Below are 12,377 nucleotides of genomic sequence, written 5' to 3'. Positions count from 1 at the left end.
TTTGCTTCTCGTCTTCCTATTGCCCTCAAAGAACGTTCAGTGGTTTGGCTTTTCTTTTAAGATATCCCCATGGGGAAGTGCATGATATGGCAATTTGGCAGTGAGAGAAGGAAAGTTTTGGATGTTTTGAACTAGGAATCAAGAGAATACTTTTAATGCAAGTGTAATACAAGCAAAGAAAACAACCTAGCTACTTTCCTAACAGGAACACATAGGAGAGAAGCTCAGTGCTCTGTGTGAGCATGAATATCACAGACTTATTTGCCTTTTGGACAGTGGATGAAATACAATTCTGAGCTGAGCATCCCAAATACAAAGTTGAGGCAACTCTTCACATTTCCATAGAAATAAGAAATACAGTGGCTGATGAAAAGCGCGTAGGCTCAAAAGGAAACTGGACAAAGAAGAGAGAAAATCTGATAGAGGCGCAACAAGCAATGAAGACCTTGAATCTTTCTCAAAAAGTTAATGAGCTGCAACCTACAAAACCATAATGCTCCACTGAAGTAGCACTGCCTACTTACTGTCTGTTGCAGTCACCTTCCCTCAGCCACTGCAGGCTCACATTCCAACCACTTGTGGCAGTGCAGACCCCTCTGGCCCACAGCACACTTCCTGGCACCTCTGGCTGTAGCCAAGGAGAGAACTGTCGCCCTTCATATATATGGGCAACAACATGGATGCATTCTACAGCAGTAAGAAGCAGAGAAAAATCTACTAAGAAACCTTCAAAGTAACAGCAGGAAGAGCTGTTTAAAGAATTACTTAAACAGATTTTATTCTCATTTCTAGCACTTTTTTTTTTCACTCCCCTTCCAGCATCTGAGGTGCTGAGAATATGTTATGTGAAAATAACCTCTTTCATTGAGTAGTCAAGCAGTGGTCTGCTGGTCCAAAGTGTCTGGAATCTTATTATTCACTTCACTCCATTTTGAGTCTGCTTGGATATGTCAATCTTTAAATAAAGCCACACAAACAAAAACCACCCAAACCAAAACAAAAACCTCAAAACACAGAAAGCTTTCTGCAGTAATTTTGTGTATTTTAATACTTCATTAATATGCATACACGTAAGAGCTTAATGATTTGACCAAGGAGAATGCAGAATTAGTCCTAACATTGACTCCTTTAACAAAATAAACTGTCAATATTTGCAGTATCTCACAAGGACTCTTCTCCTAACACAAAAAATAAGAAGTAACTATAAGTCTTCCTCTGAACAATGATTAAATGGTTCATCAGCAGAGCTCACCAGAAGAAAGCCACACATTTCCGCATTTGCGCTGTGATGTAATTGCTCTGCCTGCAAGACCTCTAAACCTAAAAGATCTTTTGCAGCGCTTATCTGACTGAAACAAATCCTGAGAAGGCTTTCTAAAAAATACTCATGTTCATGGGTGTTACCAGTTTGTTCACACTCATATGAACTCTCAAGCTAAAATGCTAAGTTGGTTTAAATGTGGGTACTGCTACTGCCTTCTGCCAACGAGATAATGTAAATGCTACTTACGTCTACTAAACATTTTGGTCTTCAGTAAAGAAAGGTCTAGTAGGTCTGCTCAAGAAAAAGAATTGCAGAAAAACATCCACCTTGTTACTATCACATTGCTTTGCTGAAGATACTTGGCAAGGAAAAGTCAGAGAGATGGCAATACAGAAACGTGTTTAAAAACCTACGTATACAAAAAAACAGAAAAAAAGCTTTCTCAGGTTGAGGGTTCTGTGGCTACAGTTGGATGAAAAGATGCCCAGTTAACAAATAAATTAAGAAAAATAGCATGACGATGACAAGCCACCTGCATGCCTTACATGCGGACCAGAAAGTTCTGGAAGGCAGGAAGGCTGATAATGTCACAGTAAGTGCTAATAAAATTCTCTACTTGCTGCTGGTCGGCACTCCATTCAGAAAACAGGTGTATCAGAAATGCATGTCACGTTTTTATCTCTTGTAAATACTGCTGGACCTGTAAGAGAACAGCGAGAAGTACAAGTAACTGACACCACAGCGACAAACACCAATGGCTAAAAATAAGCCTTCAACCTGACAGGCTACATACCATCTTCATGTTTGGCCTCCTGTTTTTTTTCTCATTCAGACACTGATCAGCAAGTGAGTACATTTTATGAACTGAAGTTGCATCCCAGTCACTCATCTTTACGTCAACATAATCCTCTATAGTCGCCTCCTCATCCTCAATTTCATCCTTGATACTTAACTACAAGAGAGTTGGAACCAATGAGCAGAGAACACTGTAAGCATTTGAAGATCATAAATTCCACACTAACACTTTGACAGCTTGCTTTTCAGTGCTCCTCATTTTTCTCAACCACTTTTCTAGACAAAGAATAACAACAATGGTTGGGTAGCATAATTATTCATCAGTATCTACGGAAACCAACTTATGAGACTACAGTGTGTAATAAAAACCTGCACATTTTTGAAGCTAGGGATGCCATATCGTCTGACACTGCCCATTCCTAATGCTCCCAAAAGGACATTAGAATAAACGGGTACCGATCAAATCAGACTTTATACTCCATTTTCGATTCTATCTTGTTAAAAAAGAAAAGCCTGCTTTTAAAGAGAAGATGAGGAAAGAAGGAAAGAAAAAAGCTCAAGGATTGTATCTGACAAGGATTTGAGTTCTCCAAGGTCATCACACTTTAGAAGGATAAATACTATGCCACTCTGGAAGATACAGCTTAGAGAAAGTACTCTATTAATAGCACACAGGTACTCCTAAAGCTGTGTATGTCTAAGAGGGTGATCAGCTATCAAACGGTGTGGAACAAAACCAAACCAAAACTCAATTGTTAACTAAGTATGAAATAGCACTAAGTCTTTATATGGAAAATCCTGAATTAAGCAACTTGAAATTTAAACTAAATGGAAGGCTAAATTAAGAGAAAGTTTATAAAATTTTTAATTGGAAAGAGTAAGCTCAGACATATGGTTTCCAAATTAGCAGGCTGAATTTCTAATTGAACATTAAAATCAAAACATCCCAAAATAGCCCTTACATTCCCAACTTCCCCAGGGCCAAACACCAAGGTATTTGCAAGAAACTAGGAAAGCTGAAGAGGATGAAAAATGATACAGGACTGGGAGGAAGCATAAAGAATCAACTGAGATGAATACTTTAAAACTTTCTGGTGAAAGAGGAACTATCAGGGAATCTGGTAAAAGAAGGGTATGCTGGTAAAGCAAAATAGCATTGCAACAAGAAAGAGTATCAGAACAAAGAGAAATATAATACAGATTGGAAGATGACCTTGGGGGCTGGACAGTCTCCTACCAGCTAAGAGAAAGTTGCTTCACTTCTAAACCAAAGATTGATACAAAAGTGGTTTACATAACTATTCATCAAGAGGTGTAATTTGCTCATCTCACCACCTGTAAATTAGTTGTCAGTTAACATGAAATGATGCTGGAGGGAGGAAGAAAGCAGAAAAAGAAAAATACCAGTAACTGTGGCTCCCGGTTTTCGTCTACTGGTGGCAGACCTGTTATTACTTCTAGTAAGACCTAGAAGGAAATAAAAGAAAATCAGAAGAATACATTAATCCTTAGCATACACAGTGTTTGAAAAGAGGAACGTGATCCTCAGCCTTTCACACAAATGCTCACAGGATCAGTACCTGTCCCATTGTACAGCCCACTGCACAACTGATTGTTTCTGCTGTTCCTAGCCTTACTCTCATCATCTGCTATAAGCAGTGATGTTCAGCACTTTTCCACGCCCTATACTGTGTTGCCTATAAGCAAGATGGAAGAATTTCCCATATACTCAGTGTTTGGCCTACATCCCTATGAAACTAAATGCCACGAAGAAGGGAATAGATTCATTTTTGTCCCAAATAGCGAGCAGTTGTTTGGACTTTTCTGACCGGAGATGCACTGCACTCAGCTTTCAGTCAAATCTCACACTGACACCATCCATTTGGTGGTGAAACTCACTTTGGATCGTTTTCTTTAAGATTTTCAATCACCTTTGTGTGAAATACTATGGAAGAAGTAGAAATGTTTTATGTTAATTTAAGCTAGCTAGAACTTGAAGTGTTATTTTTCTCTGGTCTTCCACACACAAATTCACATTTTAAGATAAGCACAGTAAGCATGAGCAGGTGCAAAATTGTAATCAACATATTCAAATGCTCTTAAACCACTCAAAGAGTAGAAACACTATCTTAAGAGCACATTCACCGGGAGAAGCAGAAATAATAGATCAAAGTGGATTGCTTAATATCAAATACTCTTGATTTTGTACACTTCTACCAATATTAAACCAATCACTACACAAATACAATCACATACATCTCCCCTCGTTCTACTTACTACCCCAAAGCTGAAGATATCGGATTTAGGCGTTATTTCTCCTCGCAGAGCTTCAGGTGCCATATAGGCTGCTGTTCCCACAACTCTGTCTGTCATGATGGTTCGTGTGAATGTTACTGATGCTCTTGCAAGTCCAAAGTCCGAAATTTTGGGCACATACGTATCAGTTAATAAGATATTTGCACTGGTGAAGAAGGGAGGAAAATGATGAGTTTTCCAAAACAGTAACTGGGTTTTAATACAGACTAACAACTCTTTAGTAACCAAATGCAAACTGTTATTCTGAACGTTTCTAGAAATAACAGATAACCCCAACAAAACACAAAAGAAAAACACAGCAAAATTGAGTACTGAAGCACAGTGGAATTCTTAACCATTTGACCTCTACTCAGAGCTAATAAAAGCTGGCTTTAATGGTTTATACCTATTATCTAATACAATGTCAACTGTTACAAATTCCAATGTCAAATGATTACCAATACTTGTATTCTCCTGAAAGAGAAACAATACTGCTTAATGCTGGAACAATCGATGTGCTGTGTTTCTCTTTATCTCCAGCTTTTTACTGGTCTTATAGAAAATCTGAACAGTGAAAATGTAAGAAGTTGCAAAACGGAATTGAAGCGAAAGAAAAACAAAGCCAAATCCAGTCCTGTAATACAATCAACTCACAGCAGTTAGAAGAGTAGAGCAGCGTAGGGTAAGAAAACGCATTCCTTCCAGGCACTACGCGTGTCCTGATGCTTAAGCAGGAAAGAAAGAAGAAACATGAGTCAAAGCAGCAAGTACCTTTTACGGGTGAGCTGAAGCAAAAACTACTTCCTCACAGAATGGAAGTTCACAAAGCCTATGCAGCCTAGATTTAGCAGAGGTGTCAGAAGCCAGAAAGCCACTGAAATATTCATCCATGACACCCAACCCATTGGCTGCTCCTTGTCAACCTACAAAAGAAGTGGGGTATCTGTATCTAGGCATTTTCTTGAAACATTTTGACTGCTTTGTCACTGCACACAAAAAGAACAACCAAAACATCAAACTTGCTACAACAAATAAGTGAGCATACATCAACCTTAAAGGTCCTTAAGCTTCATAAACCTGATTTAAGTCATTAAAATGTCTTCATATTAAATGGAGAGAAATCAAAGGAGGCACTCAGAAATGCTGTAGGAAAAAATACGTTGGGTTTTCATCTGAAAAACTCCCAATTTAAAAAGTCACAACGTTCTGTTACAGCAGTTTTTTTGTTAGCAGCAATTGCGAAAGAACTGAACTCCTACACGCCTTTGCAGGGCTCAGATAATGATTTGAAAGTGACAGATTACAACAGACCCATAATTATCTTTAGAAGCCTGTACTAGTCATGTCCTTGTGGCACAGACAAGATTATGGTGATGGATAGCACTTGCAGAAAGGATTTCGTCCTTGAGTAAAGCACTGAATCTTTCAGTCTGTTTTCTCTAACAGACTTTAAAAGCGTACAACAAGAAAAGCACGCAGTGATTGTCAGTAGCTTTTACCTTTTAATGTCTCTGTGAATATGATTATTGTCATGCAGAAAGTTGATGCCATTCGCAGTACCTTGAGCAATTTCACACCTTGTGTTCCAAGAAATAGGTGGAGTGCCATCCTTGAATAAGAGGGAAGAAAGGGAAGTATAGATGTGAAAATCCACAGTATATTTCTTCTAATAACAGGAAACAAACAAACAAACAAACAAACAAACAATGCAGAACAATTATTTGCTACATTTTGTGGCTATCAAGTGATTACTTTTAAAAAGATGAATGGTATAGATTTCTCAGTTTATATTTGCTGAGATACAGCCATTTGTCACGTTTAGTTCTCTTCCCCACATTTTGCATGAGATTAATTCACCTGGTGCAAAACAGTTTATGTTTAACTCTGACAATAAAAGACAGGCTGCACTGCAAAGAACTACCTGCACCTACCCACACATTGTGCTTTCTATCAGCACTTCTTAATCCTGTCATAGCATCCTGCCGCCTCCCTCGCCTGCTCCTCAAAGCCCAGACAAGAAGCAGATGACATAAGCAGGAGTTTGCAACTTCACAGTGACTCCTGCTTTATCAGCAAGAACACACAGTCAGTATACACACTCATCATTCATTTTACCTAACCAGATGAAGGCTCTTTCTGAATTTATATTGTAAATTCGTCCCCTTTGTACCTTCATTTTCTACTTTAGCTTTTAGTTACTGCTATTCTTTTCAGCTCACTTACTGCTAATGGCCAGCAAGTGGATGGATGAACATTTTCATACACACCCCCAGCGAGGACAATAATTTCTACAGACTAGCTTTCACTGACTAACACAAACTGATGTGGACATCCAGCTAGCAGCTTGCACCCAGCTTACTGTTTGTATCACTCTACCAAGTGGCAACTAGTCCCTTCACCAAATGAAGTCACTGATTCCATATTAAAGGCCAGGGCCACAAGATACGTCATTTGATTAAGTCAGATGAAAGCACTGTATTTACGCAAAATATTAATTAGAAAAATTACACCCTGTTTCTTTCAGCGCTTCTGAAAGAGATATGCAGACTATGAACATCACGTTACAGCTATTATCACAAGGGCAGTGAGCAAAGGGCAATTTTACAACACAAAATCTAGGAACAAGCAGAGAACAAGCCAACGTCAGATGTAGGAACAATACTGCGGCACTCTGCTCATAGCAAGCGTGCAGCATAGCTTGGACTTCAGGATACTGGCACATTACATCATATTGCTACTCTGCTTCGACTGAGCAACGCTGGGCCAAAAACACCTGTATAACATGTTACTGGAAGACTAAGTATTATCATATACGTCTTACTTCTACAACACAGAAGTAGCACTATTCTGCTTAGCCACTACAGCTCCAAAGATATTTCAAAATTAGCTCCACTTACCAAAAGATTTTACTTACCAGACAAGCAAGTCTGTCAAGCAGCGAACCATTGGGCATGTATTCATACACCAAACAGGGCTGAGCACCATCACTTGAGAAACCAAGCAATTCTACCAGATTTTCATGTTTACACCTAAACCAAAACAATTCTATTCAGAGATGTTCTTCAAATCTCCCAACATCTGTGATCCCCAATCCCACATTCCAGCCTTATCACACAGCCATGTTTCTGCAGCAGTACTTCAATGTGAACTGCTTGTGATTGCATGAAACATTCTCACTTAACCTGGAAATTTAAGTTACACTGGTAAAACAAAGAAATAGGGACCCCACTAACTAAGGTGTTAACTGCCAACTTAGGTTCTCAGAAAACATTACAATGACATTTATGGTCCTGTACTTACTTTGCCATAATTTCTATTTCTTGATCAAACTGCTGTTTCAAATCCTGTGCACTAACATCAACCACCTACAAAGAGAGTACTTGACATTAATATTGCTGGATGTATTAAAATGCCTGATTGTTCACAAAAAAAAATGAAATTGTAAGCCTCTTTTTAGTTAGTTACACATAACAACTGCTTAACTGTTCACCGTATTTTTTTTAAACTGAACTCAAAGACAAAGAAAAAAGTATCAGAACATGATTTTTAGTTTTTTTGTACCATGTAACATTATGTTATTGGAGTAATTAATACAGTTTCAGAAGTCACCAAGTTACCATAGCAGGGCCTGGGTTAGACCTTTAGGACCAGCTCATTCCAACCCCCTGCCCGAGGCAGGGCTGCCACCCACCGGACTATGCTGCCCAGGGCCCCATCCAACCTGGCCTCGAGCACCTCCAGGGATGGGGCACCCAAAGGCTCCCTGGGCAGCCTGTGCCAGTGCCTCACCTCTCTCACAGCAAAGAATTTAATCTGAGTATCTGATCTAAATCAATCCTATCACTACATGTGCATGTAAAAAGTCCCTCTTCAGCTTTCCTGTATGCCCTCTTCAGGTACAGGAAGGTTGCTATATATCCTCAAAGCTTTTTCTTCTCTCCAAGCTGAACAAGATCAGCTCCCTCAGCCTGCTTTCATAGAAGAGGTGCTCCATCTCTCTGATTCTGACCATCTCTGAGGCCTCCTCTAGACTCACTCCAACAGACCCACTTCCTATTGCTGGGGAGCCCAGACCTGGATGCAGCACTGCAGGTGGGGCTCACAGGAGCAGAGTAGAGGAATACAATCATGTTCCTCACCCTGCTAGTTACTCTTCTTATGATGCAGCCGAGGATACAGTTGGCTTTCCAGGCTGTGACCACACATTGGCAGTTTATGCTAAGTTCAACCGGAACCCTTCTCCTCAGGGCTGCTATCAATTCATTTTATACCCAGCCTGTATTTGTGCATTTTATTTCACTGCAGTTTCCTATTAATAGTGCTCACTAGTTAAAAATTCCATTATTCACAGAAGACATCTATTACAAAGACTAAAATTATATGGTAATACCCATCTCGTTTATTTAGTGTGTCAATCTCCCAACACCTGTGGTCACTGTGACAGGTCATACCACCCACAGGACTACAGGATAATGTCCTGAACCCAACTCATATTTGACATGGTGATACTTCCAGGAAACATATTACTCAGCTCTTCATAGGTGATCAAGTCTATACTATAAAGAACAAAGTTATTAATTGGAAAAGTGTTGAGGACTACTCACAGCAGCAAGTTTCTTGACAGCCACGTTTCTGCCATTGATGTAGCCTTTGAACACAATGCCAAAGCCACCTTCCCCCAGCTTATTTCCTCCAGCTGATTCTGGTCGTTCATCAAAATTATTTGTAACACTTTCCAAGTCGTGAAACCAAAAATTGTGGAAATCTAGAAGATACAATTGACATTTAGCACGGAACCACATTTTCACTCAAATAACCAGCATATTAAATACATCCTCTACTTGCTGCAACACAAATCTTGACATAATGGAACCCTGTTTTCAGAGATGATGAAGATACCATTAAAAGAATGCAAATACATACATGTAATCAGCTATGCAGAACTCTGTTCTCAGATAGTGTGTAGCAGCCTTCTGACCGTATTTCTTTTTCTTAATTAATGCTCATAATACAGGTAAAATTAATTAAACATACAGCAGATCACAGAGAAAGCCACACACTATGTCAGACATGAATATATATACCATGTTTCTGGCAACAAAAGTTGAAAATCATACACTAGATTACTTTCTTTAGTCACCTTTTTTCCAAACTTCTTAGTCATTTCTGATAACTAAGATCCAAATTCACGAGGTGCTAAACAGTCTACAAAATCAGTGTTGAAAGAAGGCAATGGAATTACATATAGAACAAAACAGATTACAATTTCACAGAATCACAGTACTATAGGGATTGGAAAGGGCCTCTGGAGTTCATCTAGTCCAACCCTCTGCTAAAGCAGGTTTCCTACAGTAGACTGCAGGAGAGCATCCAGATGGATTTTGAACATCTCCTGAAAAAGAAACTCCACAACCTCTCCCTAGTTTTTCCCCACGTTCAGATGGAACATCACGTGCTCCTGTTTGTGCCCACTGCCCCTTTTCTGTCACTGTACACAGCCAAAAAGAGCCTAGCTCCACACACTCAAGAGATGCCCATTAGATACTTAGAAGGACTGATAAGATCCCTTCTTAGTCTTCTCCAGGCTGAACAGATGTCTCAGCCTTTCCTCATAAGCGAGATGCTTCAGGTCCCTCATCATCTCTGTGGCCCTTTGCTAGACTATCTCTAGAAGTTCACTGGCTTTCTTGAACTAGGGAGCCTAGAACTGGACAAAGTATTCCAGATGTGGCCTTACCAGGGCAGAGTAGAAGGGGAGGATCACCTCCCTCGACCTTCTGGCCACACCCTTTGTAACACGCCCCAGGGTATCACTGGCCTTCTTTGCCACAAGAGCACACTGATGGCTCATGGCCAACCTGCAATCCACCAGAAAATGCTGGCCCTTCTCTGCAGAGCTCCTTCCCAGCAGGGCAGCCCCTAACCTGTACTGATGCATGTGGTTATTCATCCCCAGGTGCAGGACTCTACACTTGCCATTGCTGAACCTCACACCATGGTACTAGCGTGGCTACATTATTTCTCATTTTCCGATGTCTCATTTGCACAGGCTGCATTCAGAGTCACACAGGACAAGAACAAAAAGCATGAAGACACAAATACAGTCATTACTCCAATGCATTCCTACGACTTGTTTCACACAGGTGAAGGACAGATCAGCAAAAAACACTAACTCATTTTAACAAACTAAGCACCTACCTGTGTTACTAGACTGTGTGCTGCTGATTTCTTGACTTAAACATGGAGGGGCTGAAGGTTGCTTCTCTGTGTTCTGAGACAAAACAGGCTTTACAGATGTCACTTCTTTTTCCTGTATAGGCTGTTGTTTCTCACATACAGGCAAAGTTTCCTGTGAAGAAAGAGGTAACGTAACTTCTTGTGCCATCCCGACAGCTTCTGAAAATGGAATTTAGAAAAAGCGTTAACCATAGTACGAATCAGGAAACACAAATAACATTATGCCAGTATTTACTAAGGTTATATTCTTTCACCACATGTAAACTGCAGGGCTTTTACTTAAACTTGGAAAATTCCAGCCCACTTCCATAAAACCCTTATTGTAAAGAATGGAAAATATATCCTCTTTTGATTATTTTCACCTAATCCTTTCTGATCATCCAGTTACTGTCAAAGTGATGAGCATCATACAGACAAGGGAACACAGCACAGAATATAACAGGTAACAGTTACCTGGAAGCAAAAGACTTGCTGGTGCCAGAAACTGGTTCCTAATCAGCAGATCCACAAGGTCACCAACCGTACAATTTGTTGTTCCCCAGTCATAAAGCAATTCACACGTGGGACTCTTCCCCATTTGCACAAACGCTTCAAATCTCCTTAAAAAGCAAAAGCTAACTTTGAAAAGAAAAGTAACATGTAGAACCACAAAGAAGGGAGTGTGATTAACGGTAGATAAAAAAGGCACAAAAAGTCACCATGTAATGAATTGTACTTCAGCAGTACCAGAGAAGTACTACTACATGCGGACCTTATGAAAACGCAAGTACAACCCTCCATGCACACAATGACACCAAAGAAATGCAGACTTGGGTAAAAGTACACATTCTGCATTTGTCCACAGTAAACAGTCTGTGGGGCTTATTCTGATTTCCTCAATCAGTTGTCTGTGGCTATCAGAGAACCGTTTGAGTTGGAAGGGACTCTTACAGGCCACATAATCCAACCGCCCTGCCCTGAACAGGGACACCCACAGCCAGATCAGGCTGCTCAGCGCCATGCCCAGCCCGACACCGAATGTCTCCAAATATGGGGCATCCATCACATCTCTGGGCCGCTGTTCCAGTGCCTGCAAATTGTTACTGCAAAAAACTTCTTATATCCAACCTAAATCTCCCCTCTTTAAGTCTGAAACCATTTCCCCCTGTCCTATCACCACAGACCCCGCTGAAGAGTCAGTCCCCTCCTTCCTCACAGCCCATTCAGACACTGACAGGCTGCTCTCAGCTCTCCCCACAGCCTTCTCCTCTCCAGGCTGAACAGCCCCAGCTCTCTCAGCCTGTCAAGACAAGTCTCGCTTGTCTCAAAAGCAAACTAGAGAGGAACTACGAGGCACGGGGTTCCCTACGGAAGCACTATGTGAGATACGTTCTGAGCACTGCTGGGCACAGAGGCTGCCGCAGGCACACACGGAAGGCAGAGGGATGCCAATCCAGCAGCATCGAACGCGGTTACGTCACGGGACGGCCACGGCAGACCTGATGTGCGCCTGGCTGTATCTGCTCTCGCCGGCCGGGTCGGTGATGGCCGCGGCCAGCCGCTTCCAGCCCTCCTGCGGGTCCAGGAGGTCGGCCAGCTGCCTCAGCAGCCCGTAGCGCAAACTGCGGACGTAGGTGGCGGCGGTGACCGGTTGGCTCATGGCGGGGCCAGGAACCGCCGACGGACGGGGCAAAGCCGTAGGTAGGGGGCCGGAACTCGATCCCCTCGCCGGGGCTGCCGGCCGGCCCCCAGCTGCCGCCACTCTTCCGGGACGGCCCCGCAGCACCTCCCCGCTCTGAGGCCGTGA

General features: G+C 41.5%; 1 protein-coding gene across 3 annotated transcripts; it reads right to left on the bottom strand.

Annotated features, from left to right (window-relative positions):
* Positions 1 to 1,026: 1,026 nt before the first annotated feature.
* On the bottom strand, positions 1,027 to 12,349 carry IRAK4 (interleukin 1 receptor associated kinase 4). 3 transcript variants are annotated; one of them, NR_174016.1, is made up of 12 exons: positions 12,070 to 12,349; positions 11,045 to 11,190; positions 10,553 to 10,750; positions 8,959 to 9,119; positions 7,655 to 7,719; positions 7,269 to 7,383; positions 5,854 to 5,963; positions 5,126 to 5,277; positions 4,337 to 4,520; positions 3,464 to 3,526; positions 2,058 to 2,216; positions 1,027 to 1,964 (listed from the first exon to the last, which is right to left on the bottom strand). NR_174016.1 is itself a non-coding variant. In NM_001389294.2 (11 exons), the coding sequence occupies exons 1-11, from the start codon at positions 12,228 to 12,230 to the stop codon at positions 1,932 to 1,934; spliced, it is 1,395 nt and encodes a 464-aa protein (NP_001376223.2). In that variant the 5' UTR covers positions 12,231 to 12,349; the 3' UTR covers positions 1,027 to 1,931. The 3 variants fall into 3 exon arrangements, 1 of the variants encoding a protein (NP_001376223.2); NR_174015.1 differs by lacking the exon at positions 5,126 to 5,277 and adding an exon at positions 5,009 to 5,079; NM_001389294.2 differs by lacking the exon at positions 5,126 to 5,277.
* Positions 12,350 to 12,377: the final 28 nt, after the last annotated feature.

Source organism: Gallus gallus, chromosome 1 (assembly GCF_016699485.2).
Source record: "Gallus gallus isolate bGalGal1 chromosome 1, bGalGal1.mat.broiler.GRCg7b, whole genome shotgun sequence".
NCBI lineage: Eukaryota > Metazoa > Chordata > Aves > Galliformes > Phasianidae > Gallus > Gallus gallus.
The sequence above is the reverse complement of the archived record's forward strand: the minus strand, read 5'-3'. Positions and strand labels throughout refer to the sequence as shown.